Below are 25,178 nucleotides of genomic sequence, written 5' to 3'. Positions count from 1 at the left end.
GCATCACTTGCCCCAGAGCCCCTAGCTATACCTTGTGGCTAATAGCCACTGATGGACCTCTGCTCCATATGCTTATCTAATTCCCTTTTGAAGCCGTCCATGCTTGTAGCTGCCACCACTTCCTGTGGCAGTGAGTTCCATGTGTTAATCACTCTTTGGGTGAAGAAGTACTTCCTTTTATCCGTTCTAACCCGACCGCTCAGCAATTTCATGGAGTGCCCACGGGTTCTTGTATTGTGAGAAAGGGAGAAAAGTACCTCTTTCTCTACCTGCTCTTTCCCATGCATAATCTTATAAACCTCAATCATGTCACCCCTCAGTCGTCGTTTCTCCAAGCTAAAGAGCCCTAAGTGCCTTAACCTTTCCTCATAGGGAAAGTGTTCCCTATGGGGAGGGGAAGGGAAAGGAGTTTGTAAGCTGCTCTGAGACGCCGAGTGAAGGGCGGGGCATAAATCCAATCCCTTCTTCTTCTTCTTCTACATTGCATTGCATCAAGTAGTTGGGGAGACAGCTGTTGTACACTGACAACATTGACTAGAGCAGTGGTCCACAACCTTGTTGACCCTGAGAGGACCTTTGGAATTCTGGCACCGCATGATGGGTACAGCCACAAGATGGCTGCTGCAGCTGACCTTCAGTCACACAGTAAAGGTCCTTTTGCTGGGGTGTCAGCTGCCCCCAAAGCAACCATTTCTAAAAATCTGCACGGCCAAGTGAATATCCAGTGGCCAATCAGAAGCCTTGCTGGGCAAAAGCCTCACCTGGCCCCACCCACTTTTTAAAAGCACTTGGGCAGGTGCCACGAAAGGTGTCGACAGGTTCCGGGGCACTCACAGGGACCACTCTGGGGAGGCCTGGGCTAGATGGTTAGTTTGAAAACCTTGAGACTGATTAGTTGGAGCCAGTTTGGTGTAGAGGTTAAGTGCGCGGACTCTAACCTGGGAGAACCGGGTTTGATTCCCCACTCCTCCACTCGCACCTGGCTGGATGACCTTGGGCAAGCCATAGTTCTGGCACAACTGTTCTTGAAAAAGAGCAGTTTCTGTCAGAGCTCTCTCAGCCCCACCTACCTCACAGGGTGTCTGTTGTGGGGAGGGGAAGGAGTTTGTAAGCCGCTCTGAGACTCCCTGGGGTAGTGAAGGGCGGGGTACAGACCCAATCTCCTCCTCCTCCTCCTCTTCTTCTTCCTCCTGTGATGATTCACGTTCAAAACTGTTTAAACTTCCTTTTCTAGATGCGTGTCTGCAAAGTTCTTCCTGTAAGGAATGAATTAATTAAAATACCTAAAAAGCCATTGTGGTCTTGGGGTTCAGGTTCTGTGTTGTTTACCGTTCTGTGTTGTTTACCAATGCATCTGGAGTAATTCTACCGAATGCTCACTGTTAATACTTACAAGATTGGGTCATACAGGGGGACAGCTAAGAACTGTCGTGTTCTAAAAATCAGTCGCAAGGTAGCCGTTCAGAGAAACATACAAAATCCAATTGAAAATGAACTTCAGTTGACTCTGTCGATTCTTAAGGGCTTGTCCGTTGCTTGACTTCTCGTCGGGGCGACCCCCACCCCACCCCCGTCCACCCTTGGACTAAACGTCCCTTGCCAAGACCCTCTCTCCGGGAGAGTACTTGTGGAGATATAAGTCCAGAAAAAAGCAATAGGTTGGAGCTGGGTGTGAGGCGCGCTCTCTCACACGTCTGCTCTCGGCAGAACCCGGAACCGGAACCATCGTGTTAAGCACGGCTGACCCTGGCAAGTACTTGGATGGGAGACCCCCCCAAGGAATACCAGGACAAGGACGCAGAGGCGGGAAATAGCGAGCCACCTCTCCGAAACATCCAAACACCACTAGAGGTCACCAGAAGTCAACCATGACTTCCAGGCACGCACACACAGAGAGAAATACTCAACCAAAAAAAAAGTGTATCGTCGTGGTAAGAATGAGGCATGATTTGCATTTCAGATAAACTAGATGAATATGTATGTGTGTATGTAATCTGTGACTTGTTTAATAAAGCTGCTTGACAAAAAAAAACAACCTCAAGAGTTGCGATCCCTTATCTTAACTCTGTTCTTATGCACGTACCTCTCCCCCCCCCCAGTAAGGCTGCCAACATCCAGGTGGGGTCTAGAATTCTCCCGGAATTACAACTGATCTCCAGGCTACAGAAATAAGTTCCCTGAGCTTCAGAGGGCAAACTCTATGGCAGGGGTGTCAAACATAAGGCCCGGGGGCCGGATCAGGCCCATCCAGGGCTTTTATATGGCCCGCAAGCAAGCGATGCAAGGAAGGGAGTGCTGGGGGGGAGTGGGCGGAGCCAATCTATTGTGGCTTCAGCATGGCAGAACAACCTTGTCTACAGCAGTCAAGCATCATGGCAGCATCTGTCCAGTGCTGCACTGCTGGCTCTCCAGTCGACCCATGTGGGTTTTCCTCCACCCCTCTCCCAGCCCATGGGGCCTTGCGGTGAGGATACACCAGCTCGGAGCTTACCAGCTGTTGTCCTTTATACAGTTTCTATCCCTGGCACCTGGCATTACGTTTTACGGCACACATGGCCCGGCCCGGCGAAGTGGCATTTATGTCAGATCTGGCCCTCGTAACAAATGAGTTTGACACCTCTGCTCTATGGCATACCATAGATCAGGGGTGGCCAGACTTGCTTAACCTAAGAGCCACACAGAGGAAACGTCAGATGTGTGAGAACCGCCAGATATGAACAAATATTACACACATGTTTTTATTGGAAAATATGCAGATTTGCTTTTAATTAACATTAACGTTAAATAAGACTGCCAGAAATAAAAGGGGGGCTTTGAGAACGCATTTAAAGTTAAAATTGCTTTCTTTCCTTGCTCCCCCCAAAGAGCCTACCCAGGGAGGGGAACACTTCCCCATCCACCCTGCCGGGAGCCGCACAATATGTGTGAAAGAGCCGCATGTGGCTCCTGAGCCGCAGTTAAGAACATTAGAACATAAGAACATAAGAGATGCCAATGTCAGATCAGGCCAAAGGCCCATCCAGTCCAACACTCTTGTCACACAGTGGCCAAAAATACCAGGTGCCATCAGGAGGTCCACCAGTGGGGCCAGGACACTAGGAGCCCTCACACTATTGCCCCCACCCCCAGCACCAAGAAGACAGAGCATCCCTTGCCCCAGAGCCCCTATCTGTACCTTGTGGCTAATAGCCACTGGTGGACCTCTGCTCCATATGCTTATCTAATCCCCTTTTGAAGCCGTCCATGCTTGTAGCCGCCACCACTTCCTGTGGCAGTGAATTCCATGTGTTAATCACTCTATGGGTGAAGAAGTACTTCCTTTTATCCGTTCTAACCCGACCGCTCAGCAATTTCAATGAGTGCCCACGAGTTCTTGTATTGTGAGAAAGGGAGAAAGGTACCTCTTTCTCTACCTGCTCTTTCCCACCCCCTGCCATAGATTCTAGGTGAACTCTCTCTCCTCATCTTTTCTTCCATCTTTTCGCTTCGGCCTCCTCCTCGCCCTGCCCACGAGACAGCAACACGGTCCGGAGCGGGTCTAAGACTAAATTACTGAACACCATCTGGAGATTATTGAATAACATAGGAATGACTGGATTATTAATTTTAACAATGTCACGTTGATGTTTTTAACTTCTGTTTTATTTATTTATTTTATTTATTTATTTCCGAGGCGGGCTCAGGGCGGCTCACAGCATATTTGTAGTACAATAAAAAAACCACAGTATTTAAAAAGATAAAAGAGTTAAAACCATCATCATTTCAAAGTGCTAGCAGTACAGTTTTACATCGACCAGAGCTCTGTGCACTCAAGGATTTGGTGATTCATAAATTTAAAGTATAAATAAACGAATAAATATAAAAATTCTCCTCTCTGCAAGCGTTGCCGCTAAATCCCCAGGAATCTTCCAGGCCTCAGTTGGCAACCCTCTTCCCCAGTATGTCGGACTTGTGACGAACTCTCCACTCATGGCAACATCAGGTCAGCTGTAAGAAGTCTCCAGCGCATGTTGAGTCTCTCATTCCAGGCGAAGCTGCAGAGGGTCAGAGAGTTCGTTGTCAAAACAGAATACTTTCATCAACTGTTCGCACTCACAGAAAAGTAACTTGTGGAACAAAAGACAGCGCCGTGACCTCCCGTATGTAATGTGCTGTCCCCTACTGTTGTTTTTTCTTCTTTATTTTCACTTCCTTTGAACTCCCATTAATGTTTGATGACGGCTGAGCAAGGTTGTCAGCCGAATCGAATGATTGACGGGCACTCTCAAATTTTCTGCTGGAAATGGAATGCCGTTCTCTTTTTCTGCAGAGGAATCTATTTTGTTTGTTTTGACTTCATCCGAAGCTTTGATTTTGTTAGAGGGTGTTTGGGGAGGGCATTGTTTTGTTTTGGGGTGGGGTTGTGTTTTTTTTCTGCATTCGATGGACACACGTGAGAATACCCCAAAGGTGCCTTCGCTTTGTAGCCTAGTTATTTCAGCCCTGGTTTCTCCTTTCATTCGGCTGTCTAGACCTGCACCATCTTTCCGTAACAAACAAGGTCAGTCCCAATGTAAAGCTGTTTGAATCCTATTGACCTTTGAATTTGTTTTAACAGTTGCTCTGCTTTTCCCAAAGGTCCAATTATGCCATTAGCAAACCTGGCTGTTCAGAGACTATGTAATTTATTGTCTGTTGGTTTCCAGTGAATACTTCTTCCTGTCTGGTATAAAAAGAAAATTGAGAGGGTAGAGAGGAGGGACCGTGGCTCAGTGGTAGAGCCTATGCTTGGCATGCAGAAGGTCCCAGGTTCAATCCCCGGCATCTCCAGTTAAAGAACCAGGCTGTAGGTGATGTGAAAGACCTCCCCTGAGACCCTGGAGAGCCATGAAGTGGGGCTGTGACTCAGTGGCAGAGCATCGGCTTGGCATGCAGAAGGTCCCAGGTTCAATCCCCGGCATCTCCAGTTAAAAGGACCAGGCAGGAGGGGATGGGAAAGACCTCCCCTGAGACCCTGGAGAGCCATGAAGTGGGGCTGTGGCTCAGTGGTCGAGCCTCTGCTTGGCATGCAGAAGGTCCCAGGTTCAATCCCCAGCATCCCCAGGTAAAAGGACCAGGATGTAGGTCATGTGAGAGACCTCTGGCTGAGATCTCTGGAGAGCGGCTGTCAGTCTGAGTAGGCCTTTGATCGACCAGTGGTCTGATTCAGTATAAGGCAGCTTCACGTGTAATAGTAAGATCAGCATTCACATTTGAAAGTCAGTCATTAGGGGAAATACCTCTAGAATCTTAAGAATTAAAGCGCCTTTTTAATGAACGAAACTGGAATTCCAAGACAACTCTAGTGCTGATGTCATTGGGTGTTTTGTTTGATATCTGACTGTCCTGCTTGTGTTAAAAGCATCCATGACTTCTATAAAAATTGGTCTCCAATATAGCATGTAGGAGCTGCGGTGGCTCAAGTGGTTAAGACGCTGAACTGCAGACTGTGGAAGGTCGGTAGTTCAGCTGTTCGAGACCCGAGTGTGCCGCATGACGGAGTGAGCTCCCGTCTCTGGTTCCAGCTCCTGCCAACCTAGCAGTTCGAAAGCAAGAAATTGCAAGTAGATAAATAGGTACCGCTTTGGTGGGAAGGTAACAGTGTTCCGTGCGCCTTGGTGTTTAGTCATGCCGGCCACATGACCACGGAAACGTCTTCGGACAGCGCTGGCTCTTCGGCTTTGAAACGGAGATGAGCACCGGAACCCTAGAGTCAGATTCGACTGGCTTTCGAGCAAGGGAACCTTTACCTTTATAGCATGTACTGTACCTGATGCTAAACAGGTTTCATCTTTGTATCAAAACAAACAAAAATGAGGTTTTTAAAAAAGTGTTCAACACTGATGTTTGCGATTTCAGAAAACAAAAGTCTCAGTATTCTATGTCACAACTATGCAGAGCCATTTATATTATTCATGTGCACAAAAAACACAGCTTCTTGGATTGGTTCCACAGTCTTTGTTTCTTGAGATCCTAAATGCCAGGTACACCCCCCCCCCCAAAAAAAACACAACTTTTATATTTAAGCATAATTAGATCCAAGGCCGATGTAAGATTCTTTGTAGACATAGTTGCAGGGAATTAATTTGTAACTCTGAGATGAGGTAGCCCTGTCAGTAATTGTTCAATTGATTGTAATGTTAGTTTTATTCTTCTATTTGTTGTTAAATTCTATTCATTGTCCTTTTAGTCATGATTTCTATGTGACTATGTAACCCACCCTGAGCCTGCCTGCGTGGAGGGTGGAATAGAAAATAATAATAATAACAACAACAAGCCAGTTTGGTGTAGTGGTGAAGTGCGCGGACTCTAATCTGGGAGAACCGGGTTCGATTCCCCACTCCTCCACTTGCACCTGGCTGGATGACCTTGGGCAAGCCTAGTTCTGATAAGAGCTGTTCTTGAAAAAGAGCAGTTTCTGTCAAGAGTTCTCTCAGCCCCACCCTCCTCACAGGGTGTCTGTTGTGGGGAGGGGAAAGGAAAGGAGTTTGTAAGCCGCTCTGAAACACCCTTGGGTAGTGAAGGGCGGGGTATAAATCCAATCTCTTCTAATAATAATAATAATATTGCAGATCAGAGAAAATGTAGGCTCAGAAAAGATATCCTTCATGGGCTCCCATCCGTCATTGGCCTTCTTCATCCCCAAACTTGTCATCCTTCTGAAACAGCTGCTAAAAAGAAGGCAGGGGGACTACGGGTTTGATTCCCCACTCCTCCACATGCAGCGGGGTATAAATCCAATCTCTCTCTTCTCTCTATGGCAATCCCCACGTGGCATATTCCAAATCTCCGGGGTTCTCAACCACATCTTCGTTGTCAGAGTGCTGAAGACAGGCTCCCTGTCAAAGCAGAGGAAAAGATCCCAACCATACCTGCCATATTAGTGGCTTTGTAAACTGGATCACACTTAAAAAAACCCAGCAATAAAACATTTACCTGAAAAGAGAGGTTTTATGTGTCTATACTTACCAAGATATATCACTGAGATAAAGTGAGCCTGTGTACTCTGGATTTAATCCCACTTACTCCAGTGGGAGTAACTCCCTAGGTAAGTGTGCTTACAGTGTGCTATCCGAAGAACACTTTCCTGGGAGTAAAGCCCCATTGAATAGAGTGGGATTCTGCTTAGAATTGCTCAGTTATCTTGTATTATTATTGTCTTTATCGTTTTTGCAACCAGAGTAATAATAACCAGAGTTTTTAGTCGTTCCTCCGTTGTTCAAATTTGGGTAAGATTTGAGTGGGAAAATGGGCTTGTTTGGTTTCAACATATTCATATATTGAAGCCTTAACATATGAATATAAGCTCCTTAATCCGTAATTAATACTAGATTTATGTTGGTCCTGAATATTTCTGTTCATTGCAAGGGCCTTCCTTCCTTCCTTCCTTCCTTCCTTCCTTCCTTCCTTCCTTCCTTCCTTCCTTCCTTCCCTCTCTCTTTACGTTTTATTTCCACCTCTCCCCTCTCCCCATTCTTTCTTTCTTTCTTTCTTTCTAGCTGCAGATCGGAAGGTCAGTAGCTCAACAGTTTGAGACCCCAGTGCCAGAGTGAGCTCCTGTCTCTGGCCCCAGCTCCTGCCAGCCTAGCAGTTCAAAAGCAAGAAATTGCAAGTAGATAAATAGGTACCACTTCGGTGGGAAAGTAATAGCATTCTGTGCACCTCTGGGATTAGTCATGTCGGCCACATGACCGTGAAAAAGTCTTCAGACAGCACTGACTCTTCGGCTTGGAAATGGAGATGAGCACCACCCCCTAGAGTCTGATTCAACTGGCTTTCGAGCAAGAGAAATGTTTACCTTTAACCTTTTTAGAGGAATGTTGTGATGGGTATCTGTACCCAAACACATCTCTAGAGATGGACAGCTTGACTAGCAACTGACTTGGTATTTATGAGCCATTCCTGGAAAATATTTTGGGGAAAGGGTATTTTCTGAGTATCCTCTCCAAGAGCTGCACCTGCAGGGAGCGATGATCTTAGGCGGTTGGAGCAGCTTCCCTATGAGGAAAGGTTGAACTTTTCAGTATAGAAATGAGACAACTAAGGGGAGACATTATAAAGCTTTATAAAATTATGCATGGGGTGGAGAGAGTTGACAAAGAGATTTTTTTCTCGAACTTCCAAAACACTAGAACTCGAAGGTGTCTGATGTAAATGATGGGCAGTAGGTTCAAGATGGACAAAAGGAAATGCCACTTTACACAGAGAGTGATTAAAATATGGAATTTGCTGCCAGTAGTGATGGCCACAGGAATAACCAGCTTTAAAAGGGAATTAGATTCATGGAGGATAAGTCTGTCAGTGGCTACTAGCCATGACGACTGAAGGGAACCTCAATATTCAGCCTCTATGCCCTGTTGCTGGCTGTCCAGAGGACCTGTGAGATAGGATGCTGGACTAGATGGACCACTGATCTGATACAGCAGGGCTCTTCTTATGTCCTTTGGTCCTGAATATTTCTGTTCATTGCAAGGGCCTTCCTTCCTTCCTTCCTTCCTTCCTTCCTTCCTTCCTTCCTTCCTTCCTTCCTTCCTTCCTTCCTTCCTGACATGGCTATAGACTTCTTAGCTTTAGGCATTCCCTTTGACCAAGCTCTATGTACCCCTTCATTCATCAGGGGTTTTTTTTTCCACGATGGAAGGAACAACACAATCAGCGGGAGTTTTGTGTGTTTGCAAACTGAAATCAATTTCTAATCACTTGGTCAAAACAATTTACTTTTAAAAACCTGCACTGAAAAAAGATCGGCACCAGCCAAGAAATACATTTCCCTTCTTTTAATTAGATCAAACCCATTTTACGAACCAAAACCGAGCTCTGCTTTAAATAATCAAGTTACTTCGCTGCAAGAAACAGAAAGGAAGATGAAAAGGAAAGCCCCGGAACCGCCGGTCCTCTCGCCAAAGACAGAAACGGGAACAAGTGAGAACACGTCAGCTCTTCACGCCGTGAAAGAGCTTTCCTCTTCTCCTAAGGTACGTTGCTTCTATTTTACCTGTGTTACAAATATTTCTTAAAAGTAGAAACTCCTCCTCACCTATTGCAGGCATTGCACTTAGTACTCCCCCCCCCCTTTTTGTCAGATGCTTTCTCTTGATTTTTTCAGTCGCTTCATTCTGCACGGGGCCGGACTATGATTTCAGATGTTTGAATCCGGTCATGAGCAGAAGGCGCCAAAGATACTCAACGCTGCTCCCAGCTAGATGCACTGGGCTCTTCCGCATTCTGATCTTCATCACTTGTGTGCTACTGCTTCAGGGGTTTTTTTCACCCCTCCAATGTGTTTTGCTCTCTCTAGTAGTCCCAGAGGGAGCAAAACACATGTGGAAGGGGAGACGGACCCAAAACTATAGGGGAAAACAAGTGACAAAAATGACAGTGCGGAAGAGCCCACTGTGTAATCCAAGAAATGTGGAAGCCATAGCAATGGATGCTGGGAGCAGTGCCCCAGAAACCTCTATGACCTCCCATGACCCCAGGGCGGTGTGGGGCGGGCCACCACCCAGAGCCCTTGCTGCTCTGTGAACATCTCCACCCCCCAAACTTGCTGCCGTAAGCAGAGATCAGTTCAAAACTGCACAATCGGCTTTGAACTGAGTCACAAATCCCGTGAAGAAACATTTAATGAACGAAGGACCTTGCGGAGGCATTCTGCGAAAGCTAGATTGGAGAACGTCATAAAATGGGGTGGAATCAGAACGGTGTGTGTTTTTGTCCTAAATGACTGAGTGGCTTTTCGTCGTGGGAGGGGGAAGGCACGTGGATGGAAGAGGTCGCTTTCTGCCCAGTCGAGTATGCTGAGCAACCTTAGCTTCAAATGCACTTTTCCATTATTTGTGCATGTCGGTAATACAAACCTGCAAGTTTAAAAATGATAAATGATCACAGAATCATAGAGTTGGAAGGGATCTCCAGGGTCCATCTAGTCCAACCCCCTGCACAATGCAGGAAATTCACAAATCTCTCCCTCCACTCACCCCCAGTGACCCCTGCTCCATGCCCAGAAGATGACAAAAAACCTCCGGCCAAAGTGGCCTGGAGAAAAATTGCTTCCTGACCCCAAAGTGGCGATCAGCATTTCCCTGGGTGTGTAAGAAAGAGCCACAAGAGCTAAGCACTGAGGCAACCCTTCCTGCCCTCCCTTCTCATGATCTGCTTAAGTTCACAGAATCCGCATTGCTGTCAGTTGGCCACCTAGCCTCTGTTTGAAAACCTCCAAAGAAGGAGGGCCCACCACCTCCCGAGGAAGCCTGTTCCGCTGAGGAAGCGCTCTAACTGTCAGGAAGTTCTTCCGAATGTTTAGCCGAAAACTCTTGTGATTTACTTTCAACCCGTTGGTTCTGGTCCAACCTTCTGGGGCAACAGAAAGCAACTCAGCACCATAACTACTAGCAACATAATAGATCACAACTACCACCAGCAGAATGCACAGATCTTTGCCCGGGCTCTCCAACCCCGAGACACAAAATTCCAGGGACTAAAGGATAGCCACATGGGTGAGGAGGGGGAATCACCATTCCTGGCATAGGCATGGCTGTACGCACAGGAGGAGGAGGAGGAGGAGATACCAGTTATGCCCCCTTCGCTCTCCCCTCGGCAACCAGGTTTGCCAACTCTGGGTTGGGAAATTCCTGTAGTTTTAGTGGTGGGGAGGCGGGTATAACGCTGTGGAGTTTACACTCCAACACAGCTATTTTCTCCAGCGTAACTGATTCCTTGCGGCTGGAGATAAGTTATAATTTTAGGAGATCCCACTTGGAGGTTGGCAACCATAACAGGAGGGCTTTTTTTGGTAGAAAAAGCCCAGCAGGAACTCATTAACATAATAGGCCACACCCAACAGCAGAAACGCATTAGCATATCAGGCCACACCCCTGATAGCACAGCTCATTAGCATATCAGGCCACACCCCACACCTTCCCTTGGCTTGCTTGGGCGCCCCACGACTGTGAGGAACCCAGGCAAGCCCCCCCCCCCTTGAAGCGAAGGGAAGGCAGTTTAAATTGCCTTCCCTTGGCTTGCCCAGGCACCCCACGACTGTGGGAAGCCCAGGCAAGCCAGCCCTCGCACAGGCTGGGGAAGTCCTCGGAATCGCCGGGGGGGGGGGTCGCTCTCCAGGTCTTCCCTCTGTAGCCACGCACGCGGAGGTTTTGGTTGTAGTGGGCGTGGCCAACTCGGAAGCCAGATGGAACTCCGTTCCTGTGCGTTCCTGCCCCAAAATAGCCCTGCATAACGGCATCTCCCAACCTAGTTTGGAGGGGTCAGAAGGGACTGCAGAGAAGCGAGGGGGGAATGTGTCAACGAACCTTACTCCTTCCACTGGTGGTAATTAGGCTCCAGCGCAATAATTTAAGGATGTTTAAGTCTGCATATGTTAGCGAAACGGTTCGCAAAATGGGAAAGATGGAATTTCGGTGCCACGTGTTTACTATATGAAACAAATGCAAGGAACCACGCACGGTATTCTGTGATCATATTAGGCATATTAAGTGAATCCGCTCATATTTGTCTGTTTTCGATAATCTGTTCCACTTCCAAGCTGAAGTGTGGTTTTTTTTAAAGAAGTTGGGGTTGAAATTTGATTTTTGACCACCCATGCCCGGGGTGTGTTGAATGATGTGTTCGGAATGAAAATAATAGTGTGTTTCTGTTCCACCCTTTTAGTATATTTACCGGAGGTGAGGTGTGTTAGTACATTGCTGGAAGTATTCAAATGGCCCGTTCCTCAAATAAATCCACTACTGTAGGACAGCGGAGATGAGCTGGTTGGAGATCTGTTTGCAAAGCTCTCTCTTCTGCAATGTGCTCTTTGGGGAGAAGTGAGTTTTAAAAAAGACGTATGCAGGGGTCATTTCGTAGAAAAAGAGCTAGGGGAACTCATTAGCATAACTCATTAGCATATGCCACACCCCCTGACATCAGGGGCCCGGCGGTGGACCTGCAAGGCCAGCGGGAGTGCGAGGAAGCCCCACCAAGGCCCTCCCTGGCCCCAGGCAGGCAGGGGTGGGGAGAGGCGGGGAGGAAGCAACTTACCCTCCCTCTTCTCCTGCCTCCTCCTGGCTGAATGAGGGCTGGAAGCGGGGCAGCCGGAAGCAGGGGGCAGGGCTTCGTCATGTGCCCCGCCCCCCTGTACCTCACCCGGGGGAACTGTGTTCCCCCGCGTCCCCCCCGAAATGACCTCTGGACGTATGTATTTCGGCAGTACCGCTGCTAGCGATCCTGGCACCCAGCTTTACTCAGTGACTGAAATATTTCCCTGTGACTCCTACCCTGGGTAGAACAAAGAATGCGATATTTTAAAAAGAACCATTTGACTAGTTAATGTTTTGACCTCCCAATGAAGAGAAATGTCTCACATGAAGCTGCCTTATACTGAACCAGACCGTTGGTCAATCGAGGTCAGTATTGTTTCCTGAAATGGGCAGCCGCTCTCCAGGGTCTTTCGCATCACCTCCTACCTCACCCTTCTCACTGGAGATGCCAGGGATTGAACTTGGGACCGTCTGCATGCTAAGCGAATACTCTTCCACTGAGCCACAGCCCCTCACTTAAACCCTTAGCCAATAGGAAGGGCCTCCATCGTCATTCCAAGAAGGGCGAAGTGCTGTCAGTTGGTGAGTGTTGACTGGGAGGATTAGGAGACAGCCTCCTCTGGATGGGGTACCACACCCCTTGAGGGAGACGGTCCACAACATGGGGTGTGCAGTTAGACCCAAAAGTCTAGAAGGAGAGAGAAATCTCCATTGTAGTTTGTAGCACTTTCCCCCCAGCTTTAGCTGCTTCGCCAGCTGCGGCCCTTCCTCATGAACCAGGATCTAGCTGCAGTAATCTGTTTGCCAACCACGTAGGGTTCCCAGGTGTGGTTTGGGAAATTCCTGGAGATTTTCTGGGTGGAGCCTGGGGAAGGCAGGGTCTGAGGAAAGGAGGGACCTCGGGGGGGGGATAACACCATCGAGTCCACCCTCCGAAGCACCAGTTTTCTCCAGGGGAACTAATGTCTGTAGTCTAGAGATCTGTTGTAATTCTGGGAGATCTCCAGGCCCCACCTGGAGGATGGCACCCCTGTGACCACTTCCCGATCAGATGACTACAGTGCACTCTAGCTCTGAAAATGGTTGGGTCCCGTGAACTGGTTCAGAACATGGCTGCCATTTTCTTGACCAGGGGTCAGTTAGCATCGACGCATCACCCTAGTTTTGTGAGATCTTCACTGGTTACCCGTATACTACTGGGCCCAGTTCCAAGTGCAGTCTGAGACCAGGGCACTTAAAAGGACTACCTCCTCTTATGTAGCCATGCTTCGACATTGAGATAATCATCGCAGGCTCTGCTCCAAGCAAACGGAGAAGGATTACCATGAAACAGCCTTCTCTGTGGTTGGTTCCGATCTCTGGCGGGCCCGCCCTTTGGAAGCCCGCACATCCCTTTCCCTGGCCTCCTTTCAGTACCAGTTTAAAATGTACCCATTTGTGCAAGCCTTTGGCTGGGCATCTGGATTTGTCTTTGGATATGCACATGCTGTGGTGGCTGGTTGATGCTGACTATTTTATTTTTATTTATATCCTGCCTTCCCCACGAGCGGGCTCAGGGCTGTTTACATCAATCTTAATGTAATACAATTAAAACAGCTTTAAAATAACAATTTAAAATAGAAAAGAATCATAAAATACCATGTAACAGATTAAATCAGATGTCAGTTTTCAATGTCCATTAGATTAGTTACAATACAACAGTGGGTACCCCAATGTCTATTTGGATCCAGGCCAATGGTGGGAGATTGGCCAAGGGAGGGGGGGACGTCCACCGCCTCACCCAAAAATCTGGTGGAAGAGCTCCGTCTTGCAGGCCCTGCGGAATGGTGATAGATCTCACAGGGCCCTGATCTCTATGCTTTTATGCTGGTGATTGTGGTTTTGTTGATAGGATTTTACTGTATTGTTTTACCATAAGCTGCCTCAAATATGTTGTGGGAGAGGCCAGGATAGAAATATGTCAAAGAAATGTTTCAGGCTATTAGGTGAAGGTGAAAACTGTGTGCAATAATAATATAGACGAATGACTGAGTAACAAACAGCAAGAACCACCACCGTGAAATACGACACTGTTACAATAAAGGCAAATCTGAAAAGTGATACTATATACTCAAAGAGTTATTATAATGTATTATTTCCAGTATTCCATATAAGACATTCAATACAAAAATATAGTTATTCTCATCCACGATCAAAGTGGCGTACAGAAAACCCTCACAAGGGAAAAGTCCAAGGAGAATTTATAAATAGAGTTAATCAAAATCTGCACAGTGTCCAAAGCCCAAACGAGACGGGACTTCCGGTTAATTCCCACGTTTCGGCGATCCGGTCCCTCCTTCAGTAGAGGAAACCGGCAGAGCATCCAACAAACAGTCAAGGTCAAGTATTTCCTACCACGTATAATTCTCTGTGCTCACAATCTCTCTTGTCCGTTGGAATTTTTACTTTTGCCTTTACTGTAATAACGCTGTATGTCACTGTGGTTGTTTTTACTGTTGTGTCGTCTGCACTGTGATTCCTGTGGTAGTACTGAGTAACAAACAGCAGCTCTGGGACACCGAGGGATTCCAGGCCTCCCGCTATAGCAGGGGATCTCCCAGCATCCTGCTTTTGGGAGGAAATGTGGAAGGAAGGGAAGCATGTGCTGGCATAGCACTGGCCACTGACTCTCTGGAATTTACAAAAACTATGGTAAAACCGTAGAGTTTTTGTAAATTCTAGAGCATCCCACTTCCAGTTTTTGACACACCAGTAAAGGTAAAGGTTTCCCTTGCTCGAAAGCCAGTCGAATCCGACTCTAGGGGGTCAGTGCTCATCGCCGTTTCCAAGCCGAAGAGCCAGCGCTGTACAAAGACATTTCCGTGGTCGCGTGACTGGCATGACTAAACGCCGAGGCACACGGAAGGCTGTTACCTTCCCACCAAAGCGGTGCCTATTTTTCTACTCACAATTTCTTGCTTTCGAACAGCTAGGTTGGCAGGAGCTGGGGCCAGAGACGGGAGCTCACTCCTATCACGTTGCACTCGGGTCTCGAACTGCTGAACTACAGACCTTCCGGTCGGCAGCTCAGCATCTTAACCTCTGAGCCACCACAGCCCCCCATATAGTTACTGCTACTTTTATATACTTCAAAGCTCTAGTGCTGCCTCTCCCTTCCCATCGTTCTACCTTTCCCGTATGGAACCTCTTTGGGGGGAATTTTCTTTTTTAAAAAAGAAATATGGTTGTGTTTTTCATTTTAAACCGGAAAGAAGGGGGAGGGGGAATCTTCTGGCATGTCTTCCTGATCCTTTTAAAAATCTACAGCTGCCCTGGAGGACCCGGTGTTTTTAGATATCACCGTTTCAGTTGAGAGCTGAATGGAACTCCTTGTCGCATCTGTCAGACTACTGCTTAATTAGGCAGAGAGGCTGCTGACGAATCCCTGTCCCTTAAGGGCTGATCTTGCTGTTTCTTTAGCCAAGAAGAGAGGCAAACACCGGAAGCCTTTCCTGGGTAGGAGTTTGCTGGCAATACAGAGCAGAGCAGAAGAGGTCATTGGACTGGCGCACACAAACACACACACACACACAGACAGACACACACGCAAAGTTCAGATTTGCAGTTTTCTTTTTAAAAGTAAACAAAGAAACGGCAGTGTCCAAGCACCGAAGCTTAGTTCTGTTTGCTACCCCAGTTCCCATCATAAAGTTGAATCATTTAACCTGGTTTCTGGTGGAGATTAGGGAGCTAAGACGGTAGATAAGATATCGGCACTCCAGTTTAGTTCTGGAAGAGACAGCCTGTAAGGATGTATGATGAGAATTTCCCCCCCTCCCCCTTTAAATCTGCTTAGCTGATCGAGGGCGTGTGCCTGCTGTTCAGTGACTCAAGGTGTAGCTTGGGAAAGTGGGAAGGAGATCTGATTAGAAATGAAAGATTTTCCATTGATCCTGTGGATTCAGGGCACTCTCCCACCTCCTCGTCTTCCCCGCTCGCCCGGCCACGTGAGGGTTCTCTCTTGTCCCGGAAAGCATTTTCATGACGGGGATCTTCTTCATCCCCGTTCCTTAATTCTTGCAGGCTAATTTCACACACGTTGGATAATGCACTTCAGCAAGTAGATTTTCCTGTTTCGCACAGGGAAATCCAGCTGCAAAGGATTGCTAAAGCACACTGAAAGTCCATTATCCAACGCATGCGAAATTAGCCTTAGAATGCGAAAGTTGCTGCAGGAGTAGGAATATTCGTTGGCTGTCTTACAGGCTTCTGCCTTCTTGAGGGGTGACCAATTCTGAGTTGGGAAATCCCCGGAGATTTGGGGGTGGAGCCTGGGGAGGGCGGGGTTTAAGAAAGCAAGGGACCTCAGCAGCGTTTAGTACCATGGAGTCTGCCGATTAAGTAGCTGTTTTCTCGAGGGAATCTGATCTCTGTAGTCCGGAGAACTGTTGTAATTCTAGGACAGGTTGGCTATCCTATGTTCTACCAAGAGATACTGATTCTATTTGAAAACATATTTAGATTTTTCTTTTATCCCATGAATCTCCCACACGGGTCTCAAAGCAGCATACAAAACGAAGTAAACAGAAATTTTTTAATTGATTGATTGTTTGTTTGTATTTATAGCCCACCCATCTCACAAGCAGGCTCAAGGTGGATGACATCATATTAGTAATACAGCAAATACAATTAAAATTTAAAATACGATAATAAACATTAAAATAATAACCACAGACCAGCAGAATCAACTGGCTGTGAGACGTTGCCTAGCCTATAACTTGGCTTGGTAGGTGAGTAACAGCAACATCAAGGAGGCCATAGACGGACTCCGGCTCCCTCAGCCAAAGGCCTGGCGGAACAGGTCCATCTTGCAGGCCCTGTGGAATTGAAGAAGATCCCACAGGGCCCTAATCTCGACAGGGAATCATAGAATCATGGAGTTGGAAAAGACCTCCAGGGTCATCTAGTCCGACCCCCTGCACATTCCTCCCCCTCCACACCCGAACTGACCACTGTTCCACACCCAGAAGATGACAAAAAACCTCCAGGATCCCCGGCCAAACCGGCCTGGAGAAAAATTGTTTACTGACCCCAAAGTAGTAATCAGCATTTCCCTGGGCATGTAAGAAAGGGCCACAAGACGCATGTTCCACCAGGCAAGGGCGAGGGCAGAAAAAGCCCTAGCCCTGGTCGAGGCCAGACGGGCAGGCCAGGGACAACTAGGAGATGTTGGTCCATAGAACATAAGGCTCTTCGGGGTGTGTACAGGCAGAGATGGTCCCTCAGATAAGTTTGGGCTTTAAAGGTTATTACCAACACCTTGAAACGAATCTGGAAGTCAACCAGCAACCAATGCAGGCCTCCTGGACAAGCATCAAGCAGGCAATGAGACACAAGGATGTCACAGGCTGGCACTGGTTCTGCTGGAGCTGCACATTCAGGGCCATGGGTCTAAGACCTGGCTGAGCATTGCGGGGGGGCAGGGATTGGAACTGGGGACCCCAGTGGATGAGAAGGCGTGCCAGTTGAAACTAGGGATGTGCATTCGGTTCGTCTGAACCGAATGCACCCCCGAAAATGTCTCATTCGGGCTCCTTTCGGGCTGCTGTGGGCCGATTCAGATTCTCTGATCTGAATTGGCTTGCCGCTGAATTGTCCGGCGGCAATTCAGTTCCATTATATCCTATGGGCCATTGACGTAAATGGCGAAAACATAGGGTATATTCTGGGGACTGGAAGGGAGGGGGTTTGAGGGAGAGGCTCCAAACTCGCAGGGTAGCTGCTGGAGCCTCTCCCCAAGATACCTACCAAGTTTCAAGAGGGGTCCAATTTCACGAGCCCCCAAACAGGTTGCCCCCATTCTCTCCATTGTTCTCTATAGTGGGAAAAAGTAACTTTCCCCCCCACCATAGAGAACAGTGGAGGGGATGGGGCAACCTTTTTGGGGGCTCGTAGAATTGGACCCCCTGGTCCAGTGTTCTTGAAACTCTCACTCATACCCCCTCCCCTCCAGCCCCCAAGATATATCCTATGTTTTCGCCATTGACTTCAATGGCCTATTGGATATAATGGGGCCGAAATTGACATTCGGCTGGCCGAAACACTCCCGAATCGGCTCGTACTGCCAACATTGACATACAGGAGTCTTTCTGCTGGCCGAAATTGATTCTGCCCGATTCGGCCAAATCTGAATTGGGCCGAATTTTATTTTTGCACACCCCTAGTTGAAACCATGACAAATAATGGCAGCCCCACCAGAAAATATTTTGCCCCACAAGCCACAAAATCCTGGCTACGGGCCCCATAGCCGAAGACCCTTTCAACTTCCTCCAAAGGTTCATGCCTCTGACCTTGGCCAAACTTTAAATCACCTGCAGAAAAAGAGGGACCAATATATAAATATTTTAAAAAACAAGTGTCTTGTACTTGTATATAAGGTTGCACTGATTTCCAGCAGTTCCTCCCCCGGGACTTGGAAGAGCCCCCCCCCCCGAGGTACCTGTACTCAGTATTACTACCACTCAGGGTGCGTCAACATTACTTTCACATTACTAACATCCTGATAATTTTAACTGGAGGTGCCCGGGGACTGAACCTGGGACGTTCTGCATGCAAATGAGGTGTTCTACCAATGAGCTACAGTCCCTACACCTTCTCCGGAAAGTGTAGCTTCCCTACCTGTAATCTCCCATGCTTCCAGGATTAAGTTCTCCCTCAAATTTGACAGTGAGAACCACAGCATTAACCTTTCTCCACCTTTTTTGCTAATTATCTGGGAAGATGCGAGCTTATCCTTTTTATTTACTTATTACGTTATTATCCGCCCTCCCTCCAAGGAGCCTCCTCCATTTTATCCTCACGACAACCTGTGAGGATTAGACCGAGAGGGAGTACCCGGCCCGAGGTCACCCCCAAGTTTCTTGGTGAGTCCAGATAATCACTGTTTCACACTAGCTTTGCATCCTCCTTTGAGGCACTTAAAAAAAAAAAATTAAAATATTTATACCCTGTCTGTGCTAGGGCCGCCACCCTTTTTGAGCCTGTGTCCGCCGATGGAATTTTGACACCGTGTGGTGGGTGCAGTCACAAAATGGCTGTCCAGGAGGTGGAGGTAGCCACAAAATGGCTGCTGTGGTGAAGATCCTTGTGCTGTGGTTGTGGCAGCTGCTGCCAAAGCAACACTTTTAAAAATCTACACAACTAATCAAATTAGCAGTCGCCGAACAAAAGCGTTGCTGGGCAAAAACCCCTTTCTGGCCCCTCCCACTTTTAAAGAACACTTGCTGGGCACCAGGGAAGATGTGGGTTCCTCGGTGCAATGTTGGGGACTCCTACTAGTGTATGGGTAAATAGAGATATTAAAGGATGTTGTATAAAAAATGAAAGAGTGCTGAAAGATGCTTTCTGTGATCACAAAATATATTAAAGATTGCCACCCAGACCTTAAACACATTAGATCTGTACGCATCCTGTTGGTTAGCTGTGCATTTGTATACTCAAATCCATAGTCTTGCTTGCTTCTTTTGTTAGTAGGGACTGTTGGCTGGGCCTCGGGGGTGGGGGGGCAGCAAGGCCATTTGGCCCGGGCTTCACATTCTTGCCCCCCCCTCAGATTTACACTTTTGATGTTAACTCTTAATTTGGCTGTAGTTACAGACACAGAAATACTAGCCTTCCCAACCTCCCATTTTCGGCAGTGGGCCTCAACAATGGAAGTGGCCCAGGCCTCTCTTTACCTCTGTGAGGACCTGACTGTTGGCTTCAGCTCTCGTTCTGCTGTACGAGCCCTTCTTAAAATCATGTTGGGATGATTTTCTGCTGTTCTGTGGTGTCTCCTCATTCTTGTTCCTTTCCTTACCTGAATAACAGCAGATGAGATAGGTGAAGCAGGTGCAGTTTCCAAGTGACATCACTGATTGTACGGTATGATTCTTGTTAGTCACATTCCTAGACACTTCAGTTTTTCAGAAGTGCTTTTTAACTCTTCTGCTTGATGGCTCTGTAAACGGTCCCTGTGTTTCCCCCCCAACCCCCCCAATTTGCCAGGCTGTTTACAACAGCCCGTTCAAACTGACTAGAAAGCAAATCCCTCTTGCCTCGCTTATACTCCTTCATCCGAAGGAGAGCATGTTAAGAGGAAAAGAGCCTAACTTTTTAATTGTCACAATGCTAATGTACAACTTTTGTTCTATGGGAGTTGCCTGAGCTGAGGCGTGAGACTTTCTTCATTGTCTCTCAAAGAAGCGGGCTCAGCAGCAATATTACCCCAGCATAAAGAACAAGATTGCCTGTCATCTGGGATCGCTACCTAAAATAGACAATCGGCTGCAGTAAAAGACAGGATAATACAAACTCCTCGATACAGTGGAAAGTACCATCAAGTTGCCACCAGTGTTCCCTCTAAGCTGAGTTAGTGTGAGCTAGCTCACAGTTTTTTAGCCTTTGGCTCACACGTTCTTGTCTTAGCTCAGGAAGGAGGGCTCCAGAGCAAACTCGTTGATGCAGTAGCCACGTCGCTCGCTCACAACTTTAATGCCAGCAGCTCGCAAAGTTGAATTTTTGCTCACAAAACTCCGCAGCTTAGAGGGAGCATTGGTTGTGACCAACTTACACCGACCCTGTAGGGTTTTTAAGGCAGGAGACATTCAGAGGTGGTTTGCCATTGCCTGTCTCCTTGTAGCAACCCCGGATTTCCTTGGTGGTCTCCCATCCAAGTACTAACCAGGGCTGACCCTGCTTAGCTTCTGAGATTGGCTTGCCAGCTCTGGCCAGTGGGGAAAACCCTGGCCGGTGGGGAAAACCCTGTGACATCATCACATTGGGAGGCGATGCTGTACTTTTGGGGCAAAACTCTATGATTTGTAGCTGTTTCTACCATGGAGTTTTGCCCCAAAAGTAGAGTGTCCACTTGATGTTGCTGATGTGATGATGTCACTTCCTGAAGCTGTGTCAGTGCACCGGTGAAATCCCCACCCACCCTCAGAACGACCCCCCCAAATTCCCCTTCCAGCAGGAGAAAGGCACCTGGCAACCCTATTCCACGATCTGATGAGATCAGGCTACCATGGGCCATCCAGGATGGAGCCTAATGTTTTTCATTCTGTGTCGTATAGGCCCCAGAATTCACTGGAAGCTTGCCAGCAGTTTCTTCACAAGATCATTAATCACGGACAAGTATACTTGAAAGACAATTTGCCCACCCTTCCCATTTTTTCATAAGAACATAAGAGAAGCCATGGTGGATCAGGCCTGTGGCCTCCAACACTCTGTGTCTCACAGTGGCCAAAACCCAGGTGCCATCGGGAGGTCCACCAGCGGGGCCAGAACTCCAGAAGCCCGCCCACTGTTGTCCCCCAAGCAGCAAGACGTCAGAGCATCACTGCTCCAGACATGAGAACATAAGAGAAGTCATGTTGGATCAAGGTCAATGGCTCATCGAGTCCAATACTCGGTGCCCCGCAGTGGCCAAAACCCAGGTGTTATCAGGTGGTCCCCCAGCAGGGCCAGAACTCCAGAAACCCTCCCACTGTTGGCCCCCAAGCACCAAGAATACAGAGCATCACTGCCCCAGACATGAGAACATAAGAGAAGTCATGTTGGATCAAGGTCAATGGCTCATCGAGTCCAATACTCGGTGCCCCGCAGTGGCCAAAACCCAGGTGCCGTCAGGAGGTCCCCCAGCGGGGCCAGAACTCCAGAAGCCCTCCCACTGTCTACTGCCCATTGACACAGTGGCCCTTTAATGTTTAAAGGGATGGTGCACTGCAGAGAAGCAAGTGGGCTTCTTCATTCTGTAAATTTTATGCCCCACCTTTTTTCCCCACTGGAGACCCAAAACAGCATACATTGTTCTGCTCTCTTCTATGTTATCCTCACAACAACTCTGTGAGGTAGGTTAGACTCCGCCTGTGTGACTGGCGCAGGACCACCCAGCAAGCTTATGTGGCCGAGTGGGGATTTGAACCTGGGTCTTCCAGGTCCTAATCCAACATTCTGACCACTACCCCACACTGGCTTGCTGCCAACAGAAAGGGGCACTAATGACTCAATGGGCACTTCTTAAAATGTGGAATTCACTGCCAGAGGATGTAGCAATGGTCAAAGGAATAAACAGTTTGAAAATAGGATTAGATAGATTCATGGAGGATAAGTCTATCAATGGCTACTAGCCTTGGCGATTGAGGGGAACCTCCACATTCAGAGGCAGTAATCGTCTGAATCCCAAAGCCAGGAGGCAACATCAGGGGAAGGCCTCGGCCTCTATGCCAAGTTGTTGGCCATCCAGAGTGTTGGGTATTACAAGTTGATAACACTCAGTATATCTGGGGTTAAATGTTTGTTTGTGTTGCTCACAGGAAATCACATGTTTCCCATGTAACCAATGTTAGTTTAGATGCTGGAAGCCCGGGAAATTTCTCCCTGATCTAGGAGTTTGATTGGAACTAAGGTGTCAAAGTGTTTTAGCATTTTATGGCTCCTCTTCCCATCTTTGTTTGCTGTTCTGAAGAACAAGAAGAGAGAGAAGCCATAACGCTCTTCTAGTTTTGTCTTTGTAGTGTAAGGATGTAGCCGTTTAGCTCCGTTGTTATTTTCATCCCAGTTACCCTTCCCTATGCTAGAATTTAGTAAAAACATTCTTTTTTAATCACACATGGACTCTGAGTCTGAATTATTTTACTCTGGCACTGCTAAGCTATTTTATCTCTGCTAAATACCAATTTTTCCTTTTTAAACCCAACACAGAGGAACACCACTCCCTCACTCCCCGTCTGCCTGGCCGGGGCAACTCCGCACCGGCTCTGGGCCCCACATGTGGCGGTAGAGGAGCGGGAGGCAGCGCTGTGGTGGGGCACAGGCTGCAATTCAGCCCGGCAGCCAGGGCGGGTGGCCTCCAGCAGATGGGGGACAGCAGGCTCTCCATCCCTCCCAGAGTGAGGCCTGGCCTCCCGGCCACAATAGCGGGCGGCACAGCATGGCTCCCATCCTGCGGTGGTCTAGCCATGGCACTCGGACAGAGCTGCCGAGGGGGGGGCAGCCGACTGCTGCAGGCCGGAGCACTCTCCCAGACCCTCTTCCTATAGCTCATTGCATTTATTTCCGCAACGGACCTGATTACTAGTTTGATATATTTAATGAAATTCTAATGACCTATCAATGCAATCCTAAGCAAAGTTAGGCCAATCTAAGTCTGTAGAAGTAACTGAGCATAAAATGGTGTAGCTCCACTTAGCATTCTACTGTATACTTTGTGGAATGGACCACCATTACCCGGTAAACTGGACTATAAAGAGAGCTTCAATTCTCAATTAGGTGAACAGGTGAATTAATTAGAGGGGAGTAAAATGAGAGCCAGTTTGGTGTAGTGGTTAAGTGCGTGGACTCTAATCTGGGAGAACCGGGTTTGATTCCCCACTCCTCCACTTGCACCTGCTGGATGACCTTGGGCAAGCCATAGTTCTGATAAGAGCTGTTCTTGAAAAAGAGCAGTTTCTGTCAGAGCTCTCTCAGCCCCACCTAGCTCACATGGCGTCTGTTGTGGGGAGGGGAAGGAGTTTGTAAGCCGCTCTGAGACACCTTTGGGTAATGAAGGGTGGGGTATAAATCCAATCTCTTCTCCTCTTCCCTTCTTCTAATAACATTTGAAATTTGATCTTGGGCTATTGGTTGACTCCAGACTTCTAATAGTCTCCTCTACTTAATGGTTGTAGGTGATATTATGACTTGTCACTAATAAAAATTATAGTTTTGGAGTTGGACTGGGGAGATCTGGATTTGAATCCTCATCCATGAAGCTTCCTGTGTGACTTTTGATCAGTCAGTATCTCATACCCCAGTCTACCTCACAGAGTCACTGAGATAAAATGGAGTCACCCGTGTAAAAGTCACCCTGAGCTCTGGGAATGTGGTCGAGACAGAATTGTGAGAAATAAATTTTATTACTCCCAGGATGGTGGTGGTGACCAAAAGTAGAAGGAAACTTCTGTGTTCATCTGTCATGGGATGGTTGAAAAAATGTTGGGTATCACTTCATGAAGAACAACGGCTGTTAAAGAATACCTTTGGTTGAAATGTTGACTCTTGATGATGTTATGATTGATAAGCTATTATGTTATTGTCTGTAACCTGAAAACCTAATAAATATATATTTTAAAAAAAGAACAACGGCTAGATCGGCCCATGTTAGTTCTGCAGCCCGTTTTCAGCTGTGGCCGGAGACCCTTCTGAGAAGTCCACAAGCACACAAAACCATGTTGCCTCTGAACTTGGAGGTTCCTCGCTAAGAGACTTACCTTCCATGAATTTGTCTAATCGCCTTTGAAAGCCACCTAAGCTGTTGACTGCCCACTACATCTTCTGGCAATGAATTCCTCAGGTTAATTAAGGAGGAGGCAAGGTGACATTTGCTGTTCTTCAGACATCTACATGGAATTCATCTGTTACCATCCTGGAATAAAGTCAGTCACAGAATAGGATCACACTTGTTAACAATTATAATGTGGGTAATCTGATTTAGGTGAATAATACGGTGTTGGATCCAGTCAGCTTTTACTGCCAGCAAGATAAGAAGATGGAGTCCCCTTTGAACGTCAAAAAAGGCTATGTGTGGCGGGAGGATCATGGGATCTGTGTTTACAAAAGCCACATGGGGTGGGGTCCGTAGTGCAGAGCAGACTTTTGTGAGATTGAATGGAAAAGCCAGTAAGCACCTTTAAGCTTGGTTGTTTTAATGGTGCTTATTTACGAGATGCGTTTACTTGGTCTTTTAGGCCCCATCAATCTTTATGAGTGATTGTAATGGCCTTTGGCCACGTACTGTGAAATGCTACCGGGTGACATTTCTGCATTGTTTTTATGAAGAGTGAAATCGTTTCGCTTTATTGTTATCATTCTTTGAAGGTGTGCTTTAACTACCTTAATCTGTTAGTTACGACTAGGTTTCTTGTGCAATTAAACCTATTTACAGCACAGATGCCAAAATACAAACCATAATTTAAAACCTTAATCCAGATAATCAGATGGGAAATAGTCCTGGAAAAATTAGCTACTTTGATAAATGTGGGAGGCTGCAGTTTTCAAAGACACGCAACTGTGTTACACATCAGTACAGCGCCAAGGTTATGATGAAAGCAGTTCTGTGAGTTCTGAGGT

At 47.4% G+C, this 25,178-nt stretch overlaps 1 protein-coding gene across 3 annotated transcripts in view; it reads left to right on the top strand.

Moving 5' to 3' along the window:
• EHBP1 (EH domain binding protein 1) overlaps window positions 1-25,178 on the top strand; it is a 421,934-nt gene that overhangs the window by 202,238 nt on the left and 194,518 nt on the right. For all 3 annotated transcript variants that reach the window (XM_015407634.1, XM_015407633.1, XM_015407632.1), the window contains one exon: window positions 8,804-8,993. In XM_015407634.1, coding sequence (XP_015263120.1) covers window positions 8,804-8,993 — 190 coding nt within the window. The remainder of the gene's footprint in view (window positions 1-8,803; window positions 8,994-25,178) is intronic.

The sequence above is a fragment of the Gekko japonicus genome, unplaced genomic scaffold, assembly GCF_001447785.1.
Source record: "Gekko japonicus isolate JY-2015 unplaced genomic scaffold, Gekko_japonicus_V1.1 scaffold1417, whole genome shotgun sequence".
NCBI lineage: Eukaryota > Metazoa > Chordata > Lepidosauria > Squamata > Gekkonidae > Gekko > Gekko japonicus.
The sequence above is the reverse complement of the archived record's forward strand: the minus strand, read 5'-3'. Positions and strand labels throughout refer to the sequence as shown.